The 21,448-nt window shown below is 40.8% G+C and overlaps 1 protein-coding gene across 6 annotated transcripts in view; it reads left to right on the top strand.

The window, feature by feature from the left end:
• Positions 1 to 20,248, top strand: part of LOC134647781 (protein abrupt) — a 28,847-nt gene extending 8,599 nt beyond the window's left edge. For 2 of the 6 annotated variants that reach the window (XM_063502086.1, XM_063502087.1), the window contains exons 3-14: positions 8,232 to 8,416; positions 8,671 to 8,786; positions 9,137 to 9,278; positions 9,553 to 9,716; positions 9,997 to 10,105; positions 10,387 to 10,546; positions 13,711 to 13,755; positions 17,387 to 17,528; positions 17,717 to 17,854; positions 18,099 to 18,292; positions 18,783 to 18,941; positions 19,066 to 20,248. In XM_063502086.1, coding sequence (XP_063358156.1) covers positions 8,232 to 8,416; positions 8,671 to 8,786; positions 9,137 to 9,278; positions 9,553 to 9,716; positions 9,997 to 10,105; positions 10,387 to 10,546; positions 13,711 to 13,755; positions 17,387 to 17,528; positions 17,717 to 17,854; positions 18,099 to 18,292; positions 18,783 to 18,941; positions 19,066 to 19,433 — 1,922 coding nt within the window. In that variant the 3' untranslated portion in view covers positions 19,434 to 20,248. The other 4 variants (XM_063502088.1, XM_063502090.1, XM_063502091.1 and 1 more) reach the window with 4 other exon arrangements.
• The last annotated feature ends 1,200 nt before the right edge of the window (positions 20,249 to 21,448 follow it).

The raw sequence follows: 21,448 nt of genomic DNA, 5'->3' as shown, positions 1-21,448 counted from the left end.
ACAATTCAGTGTAGTATGAAAAAATTAGTTCCAGTGAAATTCCGCAACATGGCGCACCCTCAATAGATCCTGGTTCACCTATACATTAGGGTGTTTCATTTTTCCGAATTTTCGATTTTCATCTGATTTTGCTCGAATTCTGGTTCTTCCTGATTAAAAAATATTATATACCAAAAAAAATTAAATTCGGTGAATATTTAGAGGTTGCACAACATCAACAAAGTTTTCTCAAATAACCAACGACTCTACATCGGAGGGCAGAAAATGGTTTAAGCGGCTACCATCAAAGCGGTGAGTAGTGTCATACTGAACCTTCTACATATAAATCAATTTTAAAATTAGTAGTTAACATGGATTTTGGTTACTCGATAAATATTCTAATTAAGATTTTTCAGTTTTTCCACCTGTTTTGTGTGGTTTTATCGTGTTTTAGACGCAAAATTCAGTTTAATCATTAGATTTTAGTATCAGTTCATTATATTTTGTTATTAAAAAAATTAGTTAATTTTCACGCAATGTATGGGGTTCTCCTTCCACATTTTCAATTTGTGCAACCTTTAAACGTTAATCGATTATTATGAAAATTGAAATAGATAGTTTTTAGAGTGGGGAGACCCGATTGGTGAGCAAAGTTAGGAAAAATATCACAACTTTTTTTTCTCCATACAAAAGTGAAACACCCTAATGTACATCGAACCAAAACGTGTTCATTTTTCCGCCCTTCATACGTCAGTTCGAGTGAATTATCATAACCTCAAATTTTAGTAATGTTTACCGTCAACGAGCATGATTGTACATTGTAGGCACCTTAGCTTTGCTTGCGGTCATGCATAATCTTGGTATTTAATGGTAACGGCAGAAATTTCTCTTGAAATAGAAACGATTTAGAATGTAAACAATAAGATGATGGCTGTCATTCACGATCCACATTCCACAGATAACACACAGATGACACGCGATTTTGGAATTATTCGAACACAGTGTTGCTAACCCGCGATTTTTCAAATTTGCCGCCTTTTACTACTGACAAGATTTGGTTGATCCAGTATAAATTTGCTTACAGTATTTTTTTAAAGTAGGGAAGAATCATATCGTTACTTCCTTTTTTGTTACTTTTGAATAGTTACGTATAGCTAGGAAGTAAGGGTAACAAAATAGGATTTTCAATATAATTCGCATTTATCCGCATGCATATTATCACAGACAATTTTAGCAGTTATTAAGACTTGTGTATACTATTCGTCGACTAAATGTTCCTATTTTGTTACTGTTCCTTCAACATTTAGGAGAATTTTATTGATTTATGTTTATTTTTTATAAAGAAGTTGAACTTGTTAAATGTTTAGTAATTAAGTATAGTCAACCTCGTAAGGTAATTTCGTAAAACAATTAAGATTACTTAAATAATACGCGTTACAACCTAATTTTAAAACCGAGGATTCATTAAATGGTAACGTAAAGAAGTGTTAATCCATTTTATTGTTTTAATTACCTTACACAAGAGTATTTTTTTGTTATTAATATTCGCGTATTTGTTAATACTATCCTATTTAATAAATAATACCATATAAACTCGTGTGTAGTTATTATAATTCCTACTTAAGCTATGGTAACAAAAAAGGAAATTGTGTTTGCCCCAACCCCCTTTCAATACACTTTACACATAAAATTACATTTCAAATCCCGAAATAATTTATATATCCTGAATTATAAGAAACCTTTTAATAATATGTAATAAAAAAATCATGACATTTTTATATCTTTTTTTTTGTTACCGCTATCTACAAAATGTACAAATTTTTTGAGAAATGCTCTAGTACGCTTTAATACATCCTTGTAATAAGGTGCCGATCTCACACCTGCGTCTCACTGTGGGTCACAACTCACAAATGAACGCCATTTCCAATAAATAAAGCCCTTGCTACACGGTCGCCGACAAGCCTTCTAACCGTCTGACCTTGGTCAGTTTTGGTCAAATTTTGTTGGAAACAACTGTCTACACGGTCCGTCCAGACCAAGGCCACGCGGTCTGAGGGGCTTGTCGGCGACCGTGTAGCAAGGGCTTTATTCACTTCAGAAGATGGCCGCCGTAATTGGCGCATCTTGCGATTTCGATCTCGACGCCACCACTACCACTTCATTACAATAATGAGCTGACTTTGCGATGATTGCTCATCTTGGGATATTGCTGTCAGCAAATTTTATTTGTTGTTTAATTAATATTTACTTATTAGACACAGTTTCACTGTTAATGTCATTATTAATGTTGAATTTGTTGGTATTGTCCATGAATGTAGTGCATTTTAAACATTTTCAATTCCAATTGGTAATCGTTTTGTTTACGATCTTACGAACTCTGGGAGCGCTAATTAATTATCTCTTTCTTTTTTTATGAATATTGTACGGTCACTTGTATATCCTAATAATGGAAAACAAGTATTAATTTCAATCGGCAATTGTTAATTGTAATAGGTATACATATAATCATAATCATAATAATTTACTGATAATATAAAATTACATGTCAAATAAATACATAGGTTACAGTGTGTAACTACAGTATTATGTTTAAGTAGGAACCTTAAATAAATAATTAATTAAATAGCTCCTTGTGGTCGTAGAACGTCTGCTCGAGAAGCCATTTATTAAGTTTTGATTTAAAAAGTGACGCACTTTGTGCTGTTATAATTTCCCGCGGTAGATGATTGTACACCTTACGGCCCATGACGTGGGTGAGTTTTTTGGACTTAGCTAGTCTATGCGGCTCGATTCGCAGGAGTCCCGCGCGCACATTACGAGTAGGAATTGCATCCGGATATCCGTTTTATCCGGATATCCGTCCAATTTACTATTCGGATTTAGATTAAGTTGATATCCGGATAAAACGAATAATTCGAATACTAAAAATTTTAAGAAAACTATCTTTATAACGTTGAAATTTATAATAGTAATCACGTTGTCGGTTGATTTTATTTATTTTGATAATTTTTTTCTTTATTAAAATATTACTCCTTGATTGCCGACTTTTCGTCGATATTCTTATGCAGATCGACCTAGCTCCGTAAAAGTAACTTTGAGTGTACTATACCGTGTTCTTGTCAAACATGATGCGCTGTTATTATTGTTAGCGTCCGAATACTTACATTATTAACAAAGGGCGAACAGAACTAAAATGAGTCCAACGGAGGAGGACTTCGGTTGATATTGAACTGCCGAACGAAATGCAGTAGGGTTTAGCAGTTGATGAAGAAGGTTTTAGCATTTTCTATTTGAATAAATCTGTTATGAAAACCTTGATTGACTTTAAATGCAATGTAAAATCTCAACAAGAAGAGACTAACAGTTAGAAGATATTCGATTCTCTAAATATTACCAAATTCAAAACCACTATCAAGAAATGAATTTCGCAGCGTAGACTGCCAATATTAATTAGAGGGCTGAAGTATCGCCATTACCTAGTAAATTATTACAAACTAGCGAGTCGACCCGCCCTGGCTTCGCACAGGTTAACAAATTATACATAAACCTTCCTCTTGAATCACTGTTTCTATTTAAAAAAAAGCGGCCAAGTGCGAGTCGGACTCGCCCATGAAGGGTTCCGTATTTAGGCGATTTAAGACGTAAAAAAAAAACTACTTACTAGATCTCGTTCAAACCAATTTTCGGTGGAAGTTTACATGGTAATGTACATCATATATTTTTTTTAGTTTTATCATTCTCGTATTTTAGAAGTTACAGGGGGGGGGGACACACATTTTACCACTTTGGAAGTGTCTCTCGCGCAAACTATTCAGTTTAGAAAAAAATGATATTAGAAACCTCAATATCATTTTTGAAGACCTATCCATAGATACCCCACACGTATGGGTTTGATGAAAAAAAAAATTTGAGTTTCAGTTCGAAGTATGGGGAACCCCAAAAATTTATTGTTTTTTTTCTATTTTTGTGTGAAAATCTTAATGCGGTTCACAGAATACATCTACTTACCAAGTTTCAACAGTATAGTTCTTATAGTTTCGGAGAAAAGTGGCTGTGACATACGGACGGACAGACAGACGGACAGACAGACAGACATGACGAATCTATAAGGGTTCCGTTTTTTGCCATTTGGCTACGGAACCCTAAAAAACCGCATCAAAATCCGTTGCGTAATTTTAAAGAGCTGAGCATACATACAGACAGATAGACAGACAGCGGAAAGCGACTTTGTTTTATATTATGTAGTGATATAGTTTGTGTCACCTGTTTGTAAAACCATATCTAATCTAGTCAGGCAATTATAGGTTGTGTATGAAATCTTTGCCGAAATTCATTTTTAGTTTTTGGAGAGTATAATTTCATTTTGTCATTACGTGGCAAATCAACACAAAAATTCGTAGGTACTAACTTAACTAACCTAACTTCACGCGCGGTTACACCAGCTGTATGTTTGCACTTGCACATCAACTTCAAAGCATCGGAGAAAAGGTAGAACGCCATAAATAGCTTAATAATTGCTGGTACGCAGCCTTGTGTAGGTACGTAAAATTGTATTATATTACACTTTTTATTAAGTTCATGTGGGTTTTATGAAATAAAAAGTAAGTATTCGAATTATCCGGATATCCGGATACTAAAATAATAAATATTCGAAATATCCGGATACGAAAAATGGGCGGATATTGCAAGCCCTAATTACGAGTCTCGTATCTTCGCGGGGGTTCGATGATGGGGTTCGTGTCCACTAGGGCTTCCAAATACCGGACTTCTCACAATACCGGTATTAATACCGAAAATGTCTTCATCAATACCGGGATCCCGCGGGATCCCGGTATTGGATATGAATCGCTTAAAAATATATAGTTTTATTAAAAAGAGGTCTTAGAAAGGCTCACTGCAATACCAGATATGTCCTAAAAGCTATTACAACAATAAACAATCAATGCCGTCATCTGCAATAATTTTATTTCACACTCCAGGTTGGCAATAATTTTATCCAATTTGTTGACTTCACCTCACCAGTCACATTTGTAGTCCAACTTAACCAACCAGACAACATTTTTTCAAATTTCCGTCAAAATTGGTTTGCCATTATTACAGTTATCCTTGCTCTTTCGTTTTATTTTTTGATAAAATTATAAGAACTAATTATGTTAATATTAATGTCACTATCATCATATTCATCACTCACATAACTTCAGGATTCATCCACCACCAACCACCAAATATTTATCTGACGCATTAGGCAACGATCTTGTTTCAATAATAAAATGCGGGCTAGAGACCAGTTAGAGTTAGACCAAGTAAAGTCTGCAACGATTTTGATAGCATACGCAGTACGCAGTGCAAGTGTTATTTGTACGTCATAATTTCATAGAAGTTTGACGTTTAATATAACACTTGCACTGCGCGTGCTATCAAAATCGTTGCAGACTTCTCTTGGTCTAACTCTAGATGCGTCTGACGTTTAGTAAGCTTTTTGATACAGCCGAATATAATGGATTTAAAGGGTTTATACTGCGCAGTTCCCTCATTTTTTTAAATACCGGGATCCCGGTATTGCCTTTAAAAATACCAGTATTGAAAAGTGCGTTTAAAACGACGGGATCCCGGGATCCCGAAATACCGGGATCCCGGTATTGGAAGCCCTAGTGTCCACTTCATCACGCACGCTAGTTGCCATTCGCAGTATTAAGAGTGAGGGCAGTGTTAATATGCCTAGCGACTTGAGGAGTGGTTTCGCAGAGCTGGTTTGCGGAACGCGCGCTATCGCACGCACAGCTCGTTTCTGGAGGCGGAAAACCCTCTCCCAGTCGGCGGCCGCTGCCCACAGCTCGATCCCATATTGTAAGCGTGAGTGCACTGAAGCGAAGTAACAGGCCCGGACCATCTCAGTTGGGAGTATTCGTGCCAGTCTTTTTAAGGCAAAACATGCAGTTGCCAGTTTTTCACACGTTTTATCTATATGACCTCCCCAGGTTAGGCCGCTGTCTAACTCAAAACCGAGGAATGTAGAGTTCGTATACTAGCGAACCTAGCAAGCTTGGCACGGGTTACACAAAACCTTAACAAATTATACACCTAAACCTTCCCCAAGAATCACTCTATTAATAGGTAAAAACCGCATGAAAATCTGTTTAGTAGTGTTTTGGTAGTGTTTGAGTTTATTGCGAACATATACATGCACTCGCTGCCGTATTCGAACTTCAAGATATTCACAAGAGGCGACACGTACTAGATCCATTCTAGATACGTTATAGTTTAGATTTTAACTAGTTCTCTTTTGCAGCGCAATTCGGGCAACCAATGTCACTTTTAAGATAGATCGTGTTAGATATCTATTAGATGTTAATTAGATCTCTAAGTAATATCTTGTGGAAATCGTTCAAGAGTATCCCCAGAATCGCGGAAATGTCAAATTTGACAGGTTAGATCTTAAACATATCGTTCTTGGCGATGTCTAAAAGATATCTAATAGATGTCATAATATTACAAAATCCGAATCGGGCCCACAGACAGACGAGGCGGACTTTGTTTTATAAGGTGTAGTGATATGTAGGTACTTAATCATAATTTTTCATTTGTTTATATGTCTTCACCCAACCCGATTAACACATTTAAACGTAATTCCTCAAAATATCTCACTAACTTTTATTCACGAGTAGGTATGATTAGGTACCTACCCACTTTTACCAATCTAAGTTAGGAATGTTTATTTGATGCAAGCTGAACAAAATACCTACCTACTTAGTTATAGAATCGTTAGACATTACAATAAGTGGAGTAAAATAGACAATAATAATCTGAATATAGTCCGTCAACCAAATCTTGTCAGTAGCAATGTAAAGCAAACTAAAGTAGGGCAACACTCAAAGAGCAGTATTGCGCTAAGAAAAGCAGCAATGTACATCGAACCAACAGTTTTTTTTTCCGCTGAGCGCGCCCTGCGTACGTCAATTCAAATTGTCACTCGCGGTTTATTGAAAAAAATTGAAACATGGACGGACAATTTAAAAGCGATGTTAAAACAATGTTAATCAAAATGATGAACAAATTTGAAGATATCAAAAACAACTCCCTATCGTAGTGCTTATATTCTCTTTGTTCCCTATCTATGTCTTCTAAGTTTACTGAAATAAAATCATATCAAAATGCAGATAATTAGATAGTGCATATATTTGTTATTTACAATATAATATGCCACTTGTTAATGTAAATTAGTGTACTGTTCTGGATGAATATGACATACCTGTGTAATTTTTTTGATTGGTATATTGTACAATATACATATTAAAAATAAAACAACTGATATTTGGGTGTTTATTTAATTTAAAGGTAAATAAGATAAGGGTCACTTTTCGACTTGGTTGCGTTGTACACGTACATAAACCGCCATAGGTAAGTATTGTCTGAAAAGATACTACCTACTACGAACGCCTTATATTGGGCAAGATTTAATCCTGCAACAAACATGTATGGATTAGGTAGATATTGCGAAAGAACGGCGATATAATCAAGGCTCTTAATACTGTTTAAAAGGTTTACCTTTGTAAATAGTCACAACTGATTGCTGAAAATATTAGACATGTGGGCCTATGGACGGTTTCCAGGACACAATTTATGGTCTTGATGGATAGATTTAGGCATACGTTTTAATTTTATTTATGCCTTTTAACCCTAAAACAAAAAAACTGAAAATAATCTTAAAAGTTCGAAAGAGTTCTTCCAATACTTGTCATAACCTCAATTTTTAGTAATGTTTACCATCAACGAGCATGATTGTACATTGTAGGCCCCTTAGCTTTGCTTATTCTTATTTAATGTATTGGTATTTAATGGTCATCATCATAAAGAAATATCTCTTGAAACAGAAACGATTCAGAATGAAAACCAAATGAAAACAAATAAGGTGACGGCTGTCATTCACGGTCCACATTCCACAGATAAAACACAGATGACACGCGCTTTGGAATTATTTGAACACAGTGTTGCTAACCCGCGATTTTTCAAATTTGCCGCCTTTTACTACTGACAAGATTTGGTTGACGGACTTTAGCGACGTTAGCCCTTCTGTCTATAATTTTCATGAAAACTATCCAATTATTCACTTTTGATCGGTTACGAGAACTAGGACATAATAGCTTTTCCTGCGATCAAACAGATTTTGGTCCCACTTTAAAGTTTTGTCTGAGCCACAAGAAAATATTCTACTTGTAATTTAAAAAACCGTTTCATGTAAATAAAGATAGCAGTGTTCTCACCAGGCGGCGCCGCGGCCGGCGCGGGCGCAGCAGGCGCGGGCGGCGAGCAGCAGTACTCGCTGCGCTGGAACGACTTCCACTCCGCCATGGTCTCCTCCTTCCGCCGCCTGCGCGACGAGGAGGACTTCGTCGACGTCACGCTCGCCTGCGCCGGCGCCACCTTCACTGCACATAAGGTAGGTACTAAAACAGACCAGTGGCAGGTCTTACGGACTTGCAATAACATTGACAAAAGGTCAAAGTGTGAGTACGAGAGGATCAGAGTTAGTCAAACGGAGCTATTTTTGTTTTTCTGCCATGCTGCATAGTGTCAGGTTTATCAAATATTAAAATGAATAGGATACTCGTACTCAACTTTTTGATCAAGTACTTTCAGAGAAACTACCACCTACCACGATACTCGAACTGATATTCGATGTTTTTTGTTCAGGTCGTGTTATCAGCGTGCAGCCCATACTTCAGGAAACTGCTGAAGGCGAACCCGTGCCAGCACCCCATCGTCATACTCAGGGATGTCCACGACAAGGACATGGAGAGCTTACTCAGGTACTAAATCTGACAGTTTTAAAGGATCCAATCATAATATCATGTGACGGATAGTGAATAATAACGTTTCAAACAAAAAACGGTTTCCCAATCTGATCAAGCCATCTCGGAAAATCGGAGAACATATTCCTCCTCGCGTGGTGTTCTTCATGAGTTCATGACTGAGGGTCTTGAAATCATGTGTCATATGGGAGAACACATAGGTAAATTTAAAAAATAATGATGAATTCAGAATCTGCTCCTTAAAAAAATTTGTAGGAGCCGCATACACTCGTCTCAAATATTCTTAATTATGCTATGTCCTCGCGTGACCTGCGAGACCAGTATTTGAACAGTGCACTATTTCCCAGGTTTATGTACCAAGGCGAGGTCCACATAGGGCAGGAGCAGCTGAAGGAGTTCCTGCGAGCGGCGCAGCTGCTGCAGGTGCGGGGTCTGACCGACGTCCCGCCGACTGCGCCAGTGCCCACGCTCGACCAGAAAGCCTCACCAGTTAGTACCTCACTTTGATAAGATCAGCATCTTTATGAAATTTGAACAAAAGCTACACCACCTTAGATATTCGATCTTTTTTTTTTCATTTGTAACGAAAAATCCACAATCTACTAATTAACTCTTGCTGAAACATAACTCATTTATTATTGCTATTTTTTGGATAAACTATCGAAGGACCGTCATTTGGCCTCCTTTTTGTGCTAAAACATTAGTAAACAGGTAGGTAGTTTAGTATAATTTTCCTTTCCTTTAAATGAACGTTTTCCCCCAGCAATCCGCGTCATCATGGACGGAGACGGGGTCGGGCGGGTCTCGCGAGGGGCGGGAGGCGCGCGAGGGGCGGCGCGCGCGCAGGCCGGAGGAAGGCGCGGCCGGCACGCCGCCGCCCAAGCGAGCAAGGTCCTCCGACCTCTACCAGGCGCAGATGAAGACTAGGTGAGGATAGTTATTTTACTCTTTTTATGGTAATGGGTAACCCTTTGACCGCCAAAGACCTCGTCCATTTCGACAAAGTTTACAGTGACGCGTCGCACACGTTAGGCGTGGCGTTCAAAGGGTTATGTTTATTTTAGATTATCAAAAAATCCATTACCAAATTTTAATTTTAAGCTCAATAAAGTTCATCAAAAGGTTCGATAAAGATCCTTGAGAACTATTTCAGTTTATCACCTTTGTAACATTCATGCTAATGATCCCGTAACCGTTTCGGGTGTAGGACGGAGCAGCTACTAGCGCAGGGCAGCCCGGAGCGCAACGGACACGAACTGCTCTTTGGGCAGGGGCTGGAACAGAACGCGCACCTTTCGGCTATGTCTAACAACATGGTAAGTTGACAAGTAACCTAGAACTTCAAGTCTTCCTCAAATGACCCCCTGAATTTTACGGCATTAGATGAACCGTCACCAAAAATTTCGTCATTGTTAAGAAATATCTGAAAATACAACCTAATCAAGTCCCAACATACATACTTTAATATTGTCTAGCAAAAATATATGTTATTTTAATATTTTTCAACCCCTTCGTATTACAGCTTAAACGACGAGTATCTAGTTCAACAGTGCCTACCTACGGTACGCTACACATATTTTATTGTGAATTCCCACAGTCTGGCGACGGCGAGGAGTCATCATCAGACGCCGGAGCCAGCGACACAGAAGGCGAGCCCCGCGCCAAGCAGGAGCCGCTAGACTACGACGACCCCGCACACATGGCCAACACCAACGGAGCACACCCCCATAGCTTCCCTGGACTGCTGAACCTGCAAGGTATGGAGGAGACACCAGCAGGAGACTACGGCACACGTGGCCAACACCAACGGAACACACCCCCATAGCCTCCCTGGACTGCTAAACCTGCTAGGTATGGAGGAGACTACGGCACATGTGGCCAACACCAACGGAGCACACCCCCATAGCTTCCCTGGAATGCTGAACCTGAAAGGTATGGAGGAGACTACGGCACATGTGGCCAACACCAACGGAGCACACCCCCATAGCTTCCCTGGACTGCTGAACCTGCAAGGTATGGAGGAGATACCAGCAGGAGACTACGGCACACGTGGCCAACACCAACGGAACACACCCCCATAGCCTCCCTGGACTGCTAAACCTGCTAGGTATGGAGGAGACTACGGCACATATGGCCAACACCAATGGAGCACACCCCCATAGCTTCCCTGGACTGCTGAACCTGAAAGGTATGGAGGAGACTACGGCACATGTGGCCAACACCAACGGAGCATACCCCCATAGCTTCCCTGGACTGCTGAACCTGAAAGGTATGGAGGAGACTACGGCACATGTGGCCAACACCAACGGAGCATACCCCCATAGCTTCCCTGGACTGCTGAACCTGAAAGGTATGGAGGAGACTACGGCACATGTGGCCAACACCAACGGAGCACACCCCCATAGCTTCCCTGGACTGCTGAACCTGCAAGGTATGGAGGAGACACCAGCAGGAGACTACGGCACACGTGGCCAACGCCAACGGAACTCACCCCCATAGCTTCCCTGGACTGCTGAACCTGCAAAGTATGAAAGAAGACACAAGAAACCTTTGAACTAAAGCAATCAAAATACCGACAATCGCATCGGAACCAGCAATAATTTTAGTCGCCAAATCTAAGGTAAGTACTATATTTTAGTGCCATTACCTTTGGCTCGATCATCAACTGGGTAAGAAGGATGCCATATTCTAAGTATAAATACATTTACTTGAAATCGAAAAATAATCGAAAAAAGCGCTGGTGGCCTAGCGGTAAAGAGCGTGCGACTTGCAATCCGGAGGTCGCGGGTTCAAACCCCGGCTCGTACCAATGAGTTTTTCGGAACTTATGTACAAAATATCATTTGATATTTACCAGTCTCTTTTCGGTGAAGGAAAACATCGTGAGGAAACCGGACTAATCCCAATAAGGGCCTAGTTTACGCTCTGGGTTGGAAGGCCAGATGGCAGTCGCTTTCGTAAAAACTAGTGCCCACGCCAATTCCTGGGATAAGTTGCCAAGCGGACCCCTGGCTCCCATGAGCCGTGGCAAAATGCCGGAACAACGCGAGGAAGATGATGACTTGAAATCGAAAATACTTGGTAATTGTACATTTTGTAGATAGCGGTAACAAAAAAATATATATAAAAATTTCATGATTTTTTTATTACATATTATTAAAAGGTTTCTTATAATTCAGCCCTAGTAGCACGGTCACATTTTTATCGTTTATCACCATGCCTGTCACGTTCTAACAAGTATGTAAGTGCGAAAGTGACGGGCGTAGTGATAGTCGATAAAAATGGAACCGTGCTGAGCCCGCAGGATATATAAATTATTTCGGGATTTGAAGTGTAATTTTATGTGTAAAGTGTATTTAATTGAGTTGGGGCAAACACAATTTCCTTTTTTGTTACCATAGCTTAAGTAGGAATTATAATAACTACACACGAATTTATATGGTATTATTTATTAAATAGGATAGTATTAACAAATACGCGAATAATAATAACAAAAAAAGACTCTTGTGTAAGGTAATTAAAACAATAAAATGGATTAACGCTTCTTTACGTTACCATTTAATCAATCCTCGGTTTTAAAATTAGGTTGTAACGCGTATTATTTAAGTAATCTTAATTGTTTTACGAAATTACCTTACAAGGTTGAATATACTTAATTACTAAACATTTAACAAGTTCAACTTCTTTATAAAAAAACCATAAATCAATAAAATTCTCCTAAATGTTCAAGGAGCAGTAACAAAATAGGAACATTGGTAACAAAGTAAGAAATCTTAGGCATAGTGTTATATACATTTTAATGTACACATTTAGTCTACGAATAGTCTACACAAGTCTTAATAACTGCTAAAATTGTCTGTGATAATATGCATGCGGATAAATGCGAATTATATTGAAAATCCTATTTTGTTACCCTTACTTCCTAGCTATACGTAACTATTCAAAAGTAACAAAAAAGGAAGTAACGATATGATTCTTCCCTACTTTAAAAAAATACTGTAAGCAAATTTAATTACTAATCTCATTAAATAGTTTGATTGTATGAGTCACACAAAAAGGCTTAAGTATAAAATTCAAGCAATACAAAACAAATAACGGTACTAGCCCGAGTTTTTCGGTAACAAAACTGGAATTTAATTTCGGTCGATCACTAGCCACATGCGTCGGTCGATGATAGCTCGATTTAAATAACTGACAAAACAAACTAAATACCTGCCACAGCGCTAGTTTTACCAGCTTCCATTAAAAGTTCTACTAAATTTACGAAAAAAATCCTTTTTATATACGAAAATAGGGAAACAAAAACTGGAATCAAAAAAGGAAAATAATTCAGGACAAAATTAAATGTTTAAAATTAAAATATATTTATTAATAAAATAAAATCAATCCATTACATAATTCATTCCTAAGATAAATCATTCCTAATATACAAAATATTGTGAACAGGTTTCATCAAGTTATGAAAAATTGATGATGAAGTCAGCTAATTTGAAATGGGACATAGGGGTTTTCATACAAATGAAATCTACCCAATATCCAAAAATATTTTTTAAAAATTAATGTAATGCGTTTTGGATAAGGAAGTTATTTTATCTTCAAGAAAACAAAGTATTGTTTCAGTTTCGTTAATCAAAGTAAATATTAAACTATCTCAGAATTAATTTCAGGCCTAAAACTAAAGAGGACAAAGGCAAAAGATAAATGTACAAAATTTTTGAGAAATGCTCTAATAAGGTGTTTCTGGGTAATTTTGAATCACTTGCAAATGTCAGCTAGTTCCGTAATAAATCACCCATGATTCTAGTAGGTAATTGTCACAGATCATTTTCCAAAATAGTCGACATTGGAAGTGTTACGGAACTATCGGAATACATGTTACATGAATTTAATTCACAAATCATGAAATAATCTTCATTTTCAGGATTCCCTGGACTTCCCGGACCATCAGGGATACCAGATAACTTCGGTGAGTAATGTACCTATCGCATTCTACTTCTACCTATCTAACAATATTGTCTCCCTGTCGTGACTCAATAATGACTCAATAGACTCCGAGTCGTAGTAACGAAACAATTAGACCTGACCAGAACATTCAAAATTAATGACAATTCTGCAATTAACAGTCCGAGTCAATCGCATCATTAAGTACGCATTATTGAGTCATGCATGTACCGCATCGCATGCCGACCTGTACAGTATACCTAACACTAATATTCAATTAACGAGCGTCAGGCGTTCTAACATCCCTTAAACGGTCAGAGTAACTTGGTCCCCAAAGCGGTTAGGGAAGTCGTCGCAACAATGGAAGCGAGAGAGCGCTCTCGGTTAGTCCGGTGTTAGGGCGAGAGACGAATATGAACGCGAACTCCGTCTGCCCCAGGAGCGACCTGGCCGGGCGGCGGCGAGGCCAAGGAGCAGTTCCCGTACAACGGCACGGGTGAGCCGCACAAGCCCGCCTGCCCCGCCTGCGGCAAGCGCTACTCCAACAACTCGAACCTCAAGCAGCACCTGCTCAACGTGCACGCCGCGCCCGCCGCGCCGCACCGCTGCCCCGCCTGCGGCCGCGCCTTCAAGACGCGCCAGTACATGCAGATACACATGAACTCCATCCACGGCATCAAGCAGCGCCGCCGGGACAACCCGCCCGCGTACCCGCCCCTCGCTCCGTCCGCCGACCTCGACCGATACACATACAGTAGCGCTTAATGTCACGTGTGACGATGTCTCTAACCGCCGCCTCTGTGTTACAGGGGCGGCCCTGGCGGGCGGGGCGCTGGGCTACCGGCCGCAGTGTCCGCTGTGCGGCCGCGTGTACTCCTCCACCTCCAATCTGCGCCAGCATATGCTCAATGTGCACTCGCAGACGGACCGCGACCAGTGGTTCCCGTGCCAGCACTGCGGCAAGAAGTGCAAAACGAAGCACTACCTCATCAACCACCAGCTGCAAGCGCACGGGATCCGCCAGCGACAAAACTCTTAGAGGCGGCGAGTCGGCGCGGAGCCCCCGCCCGCGCCCTTGCCGCCGCCGGCGCCGCCCTTGCCGCCCGGCCCGGTGCCGCCCTACGCGCCGCGGCCGCCGCTCGCCTGGTGGTGACCCGGCCGCCCGGGCTGGGCCGCGCTGGTCGCCGACGACTAGCCGCAGGGTTTGCCACGTCTGACTAACTGTTGGCATTGCAGATGCCGCGGCCGTGGCAAACCCGGCGGAGGGGGGGTGCCCGCTGTGCGCGCGCAGGCTGGGCTCGCCGGCGGCGGCGCGCGCGCACCTGGCGGCGCACTACCCGCGCGACTCGCCGTGCTGCCCGGTGGCCAGCTGCGCGCGCCTGTTCGCGCACCCCAACAGCGTGCGCAACCACATGCGGCTCAAGCACCGGCCGCAGTGGGAGCGCATGAAGACGCTGCGCTGGAGCTGCGGCCGGGCCTAGCGACGTACGGCTGTGAACGAACCGAGTGCGACTCATTCCCCGGATCGATCTCGAAGCGTCTCTCTCCCCGCGCGGAGACTAGGATATGTCGACTGAAAATTATTTTTGTAGTAGATTAGACTGATATTGTTTACGTAAGATATATTAAGAGCGTAAATAAGAAATGTGATGTTTGGTGCCATTGATAGATAACCGAGTGCTAGGAGTGACGATCGTTCGCCGGACTTCCTGACGCCTGTACTCTTCCATTGTTGCTTCGACACTTCTCCCGCCCACGTTTCGTGTCCTCTACACAGTGATCCTTTCGTTTCGGTGTCGTCATAAATTACCTACCTACTGTAAAGAAGAGACGTGTTCATATTGTTCAACTTGCAAAAACACTTGATTATATTTCCAGAAAGAGCCAAATTCCATTATTATTTATTTATTTATTACTATTCGGAGATCCAACAGCTGTTAACATGTTAATAGGTTTTATAAATGTGATACAAAAAGCCAATTACAGGTTCTCACCAGTAAATACAGATTAAGAAAAACAATTGGTGGTTAGCACTATTGCACTACACATTCATTTCAACGCCAAAGGCAGAGATTACTTTGCGCAATTATCGATATAATTGCGGAAAGTAATCCAATGGAATGTTTGTTCAAGTTGAACAATATTTGCATTTATATTTTCATAGGAAGCAGTTTATAAGAATGTGTTCATCATAATAGACTAACTTATTTTTACCGATGCAGTGGTTGTTAAAACATAATATACCTACCAAATAATGCCAGGGGGGCGATTTTTGAATTTCGATCGCTCGATTTCGTCACTCGATTGCCGGTGGAAATCGGCGAAATGCTTATTTTTTTAATTCGAGCGTAATAAATTGACAATTCCATTAGTAGAATTGAAAATAGTGGAGATATTATTGAACGATCACGTCACGAAATACACGAAATCGAGCGGTCGTTATTCAAAAATCGGCCCCCAGAGCGCCACCTACACGCATGCAAAGATCTCAATTAGGTACTTCAATTATCTCTTCAAAGTTATATTAAGAAATAATCGCCTCTAAACTAAGATGCTAATTGGTGACCCAACAAAGCATTAATTACCGATGAGGTCACATGCTTAACTACTTACTTACCTACCTAAGATAGAATCACAAGTTTTGGGCGAACCATCGCATCGGTAACACGATGAAAAATTAAAATTTTGTATCGCAGATTGCGTGCGTACTTATGTATATTTTCGACCATAGTTAAGACAATACGAAATAGAATTAATAATCAAATGCCTTTTAGCGCAATAGGTACCTAAGATACGTTCAACCAGCATAGGGTTTATTTTTAAACGTTGAAGTACGTGGCGAGCACAATCAAAACATATCTAGTCAATGTAGAGCGTACGGAGGCTTTATTTAATAAAGATAACCACTTTCCATTCGCATATATTTTCGTATTAAAGAATGAGAAGGGTTACGCGTAAGTTTTATAGAATTTATTCTTTTAATAACGTTTTAGCAGAGAATATGTGCTTAGACTGGACAAGTACGATAGATTTGTCATTCCTTGTGTACTTAGCTTCTAATTCCATAAATACTTTATAGCTATAAGCCAGACGTTGAAATAGTGTCGTAGTCTTCCAAAACAGTTTACTTTTGTATTTGCATTGTTTTCACATAGACGGCCTAGCATAAAGTCCAGTCCAGTCTGAAACTCAATATGTATATAAAAATAGTAATACAATAATGGTTGCCTTCAAAATATATGCGATAGGAACCCTTGTCGGATAGATCTCGATAATGAATATTGGTAACTTAGCGAGTAGTTGAAATTGTTCCTGACCGCCTGAGAGGCAATGTCTATATATCTATGATTATATATAACTATTTTTAAGCGTACAACATTGTAAATTAGTCAACCCAATAACCAAATGTTCAATGTGAGTAAACGATTCTAGTTGCGATTGTATTAGTGATACGATATATACGTAATAATTTAATTTTTACCCGAAAAAAGTGTCTGCTTATATAATTATACATACAATAAAACTACGAATTAGAATAGCGGTATTTCACTAATTGTCACGCACACTAAAATGTCAAAAAGGTAAGATCTATGCTAACATGTTTTATTAAACTCTTAACCTTAGCAGTACCTATACTTATAAGGTGTAATGTGCAGGTGGTTCGCGGCGGACACAGGATCTGTTGCGCGTGCGAGCGACGGACCCGCGGCCGTGCCCCAAGTGCGGCAAGATCTACCGCTCGGCGCACACGCTGCGCACGCATCTCGAGGACAAGCACACCGTCTGCCCTGGATACCGGTTAGTTCAGACAAGTTTTCTTTTATTATACGGCTCGAAGGACCAACATTTCTATTATTTTTACCTTTTACCCAACTAGCAGACATTCAAACTAGAACAAAACAAACACATAATTGTGTAGTAATTATACTAACCGTCAACTTCATAATGTGCATATCAGCTAACCATTCCTGTGTCTCTCATTGTAGATGCGTTCTCTGCGGCACGGTGGCCAAATCCCGCAACTCGCTACACTCGCACATGTCGCGGCAGCACCGCGGCATCTCCACCAAGGATCTTCCCGTGCTGCAGATGCCCACGCGGTTTGATCCTGAACTCGCGAGCCAGTGAGTACCATCATTTACTTACTTAATTTTACAGTGCATTGGTGTTAGCTGTAATGCTGTAAAATTTGATTTCAATAAATATCAATATCACGATTAACTTATTATAGGCAAAGAACAAGTAAATATTCTGTTCCCTGTCATCGAACAAATATGCTCAAATGTAGTCAGATCTTATTATCCTTCTCATTTGTCTTCAGGAATCACCATTCTCAGTACTTACCAACAGCAATTTTTATGTCCCCAGACTTCTAGCAAAAGCCGGCGTGAAAGTGTCTCCAGAACAACTCCGCGCGCGAGCGTCACCCACCGGCCCTCGGCGGTGCGACGTCAAGCTGGATGCCAAGTCTGCGGCTTCTGAGAGCAGCTCCATCTGCGGCGACAACGACAATGATGATCTGAGCCAGTCGCGCTATGGAGACCTGCCGGTTTCACCACCTCGTAAGTCATCAGGTTGATCATTTGTACCTACCTATAAAGCTGAAAGGCTCTCGATTGGGTTTCATCGCTGTAAATTCGGAGCGGGTGTAAAAAAATTGGACTCAGTTCTTAACACTGATTTAAACATTCACGATTTTTACACATTATTAAATTGAACATCGGGACTTAATTGCGTATCTAAGTTTTAAGATTTACCTCCGACGTTTCGAGGACGGCGTTGTCCCCGTGGTCTCGGAGAAGACTGGCTTAAGTCGACATCGGCATCTTCTAACCGCGCAAATTTTTCGAACTACCCGCACTCGGTCTCGTTTATCAGCTTGAACGTTTTGCGCACCAGGTTTAGATACGCGATTAAGTCCCGTTGTACAATTTAATAATGGACTCAGTTCTTAGGTAGGTATCTCTCGATTGTGCCTCAGCCTAACAATAAATATTCGAAAAGGACCTTAAGGATTGTTTGCAGGTTTAACATAATGTTCTATCTGTACAGACATAAACAGCCTGGCCAACACGACGATCACAAAGGTCCCCGCGGTGCGAGCGTTAGCGGCGCGCGCGGCCGAGGGCGCCCACGCGCCGGCGCCCCGACGGGACGACTACCCGTACACGGCAGGCTCCACGCTTATTGACACCTACCTTCAGTATATCGGTGAGGACAAACGACCCATCAGCTAGTTTAGCTCGGTCATAATGAAATTGTAATACAAGACGAGAACGGGACCTTAAATTAAATCCCCGCAACCTTACATTCTTAACCTGTGCCATTATTGCAGGAATGCCAAATATAAACCACCTCGCCAACCTGAACGCGATGCACATGGACCGCAAGACTTACGACGAGCCGTCGCCACAGATGGGCTCGCTCCCCCCTCCCCCCACCACGCTCGCCCACCAGAGCTTCCTCAAGCAGATGCAGAGGAAGTACACCGACATGGGCAAGCCGGACATCACGCGCGAGGCCGACGAACCGCTCGACCTAGGGAAGGAGCGGCAACGCAGCGAGAGCGTCGGGGAGGGAGACGACAAGGAAGGTAACAAGGAGTATTACGGCAAGGAGTTCGACGCGGAGGAGGAGCGCCGCGAGGAGGACGAGGCGCCCGACGAGGCCGGCTACTCCGACGAGGAGAGGAAGACGTCATGAAAGACGTTTTGTTGATCACAAACGGTGCTCGAGTGTTATGTTTTAGCTGATTCGTTTCGCAACGTAATATCGGTTTGATTGTTGACCCGTGGAATGTCGTTGGTGCCATTTCAATGTAAATTTTAATTAGGTTTAAAGCGGCGAGCGTCAGGTTGTGTGAGATCACTGTAGGTCCCCGCCCCGCGTTAGTCCGTCGGCGCCACTTGATTGTGAGATTGTTTTAGTAGTAACTAAATAGTATCCTGGTCGACGGCCACCTTTTGTAACGACACCCCCTTAGCCGTCCCCGAGTGTAACTAATCTATTTCACAGACGCTCTGTGAGACAGATGTAATAAATTTTAGACTTCTGAATTACTAGCCTTGTTGTTGTAAATTGTTAAATATAAAATGGCGAACTCGAGGGGCAGGCTGTTGACCAGACTATAGTAGGTAGTGTTTTTGTACGTGCATGTAACGGACCCTGTCACTCGTAGGGCCTTACATCATATTCCATCCGACTACCTCAGCATCGGGCCAATCCGGCGTGTAAAAATTAAAGAGAAAATATATCCACACAAATTGTGAAATTCCATCCATCTACCTCACTTCAATAGATTTAATTTAATATTTTATACAATTTATAGATATAAATAACTGTTGTTTTATGTATTTTGCAGATTGCATTTATATATACTACGTAGAGCATAAATAGTAGTTTAAATATACGCAAGTCATTAGGTGATTGTTAGTGCTGCCCATACATAGATACTTGACATTCTCATTGCGTTGTGTAGTGCGCACTCTCTAGAGAACGTTAGACTGCCCGGCGTGTGGCGTGCGCGTGCGGCGTAAGGCGTGTAGTCGCGGGCCAGCAACGCCGCGCGCCGCACTCCACACGCCACCTCACCGTAGCGTAGCCCTCTAGCCTCCGACATCGAGTGAGCTCGCGACTAACCTATAATATCTACGATATCTTGTATACGAACAGAAAGACAGAGCTTAAAACATACTATTACTATTATTAAAGTGTGTCACTGCTGAAATCTTCAACTGCCTTGAGACTGAACTTTTTTTCCAGGGATACCTTGTTGTTGTCGCATGAAATTCTGCGAATTTATTGAAAATGAAAAGTTCAAATTTGAAACTTAACAAATCGTAATAAGACATAATATTGCATTGTATATAAATTTGAGTGATATGTAAAGTACATGATAAATAAACAGATAGTAACAAAAAGCAATAAATAAAGTATACCTTGATGTTGCCTTCGGAGTGTTGTATATAGGAGGCGGACGACGCGCGCCGCGTGTCGCCGGCCGGTCGCAGGCCAGTCAGCCGCGGTCGTGCAGACGCAGAAGGTTTATTTTGTAGTAATGATGTGGGCTCGTTACTTATAACAATTACTGTGATTACAATCTCATAATAGCCTTCAATACTTATACATATTTTTTAGAGTACAATGTTATAGTTATTTAGTATATTAATAAGTATATTTGTAAGCGAGTCACAAAATTATATTTACTTCCCTAAACCGTAGATTTCACGTTGTTTAAGTATTTAGAGCAATAGGTGGAGCATTTAACCTTTTATATGAAAAATATTAAGCGTTTAGGGAGTTATTTAGAATCTAATGTACGTCATTACAAAAAGACTGCGTAAAGATGCCACTCCTGCCAAGGTAATTCATTGTTGTCATACTAATACAGAATTACTTTAACTCGGGAGTGTAACATTGGCCCAAACTATTTTATTTAGATTGTTTCTTTTGCATTTAAACTGTGACAAAAAATCATCACAAATATTTTAGCTCACTTTTAGGATAGGCCAATGTTACTCTCCAAATTTGTCAGCAATTGGAGTTTACCAATTTGAGTGACATCTTTTTCGTGTTTGGGGTGTAATGACGACATAGGTCCGAGTTATTTTTTAAGTGTGAGTGAGACGCATCACTTCGGTTTGTATACGTTGTTGACCGTTGACAGTGTTGCCATAGTTAGTAACCTCGACTGTATATAAAATAAGTTTTGTTTAGTC

Source organism: Cydia amplana, chromosome 5 (genome assembly GCF_948474715.1).
Source record: "Cydia amplana chromosome 5, ilCydAmpl1.1, whole genome shotgun sequence".
Taxonomy (NCBI): domain Eukaryota; kingdom Metazoa; phylum Arthropoda; class Insecta; order Lepidoptera; family Tortricidae; genus Cydia; species Cydia amplana.
This window is presented reverse-complemented; position numbering and strand designations above follow the sequence as displayed.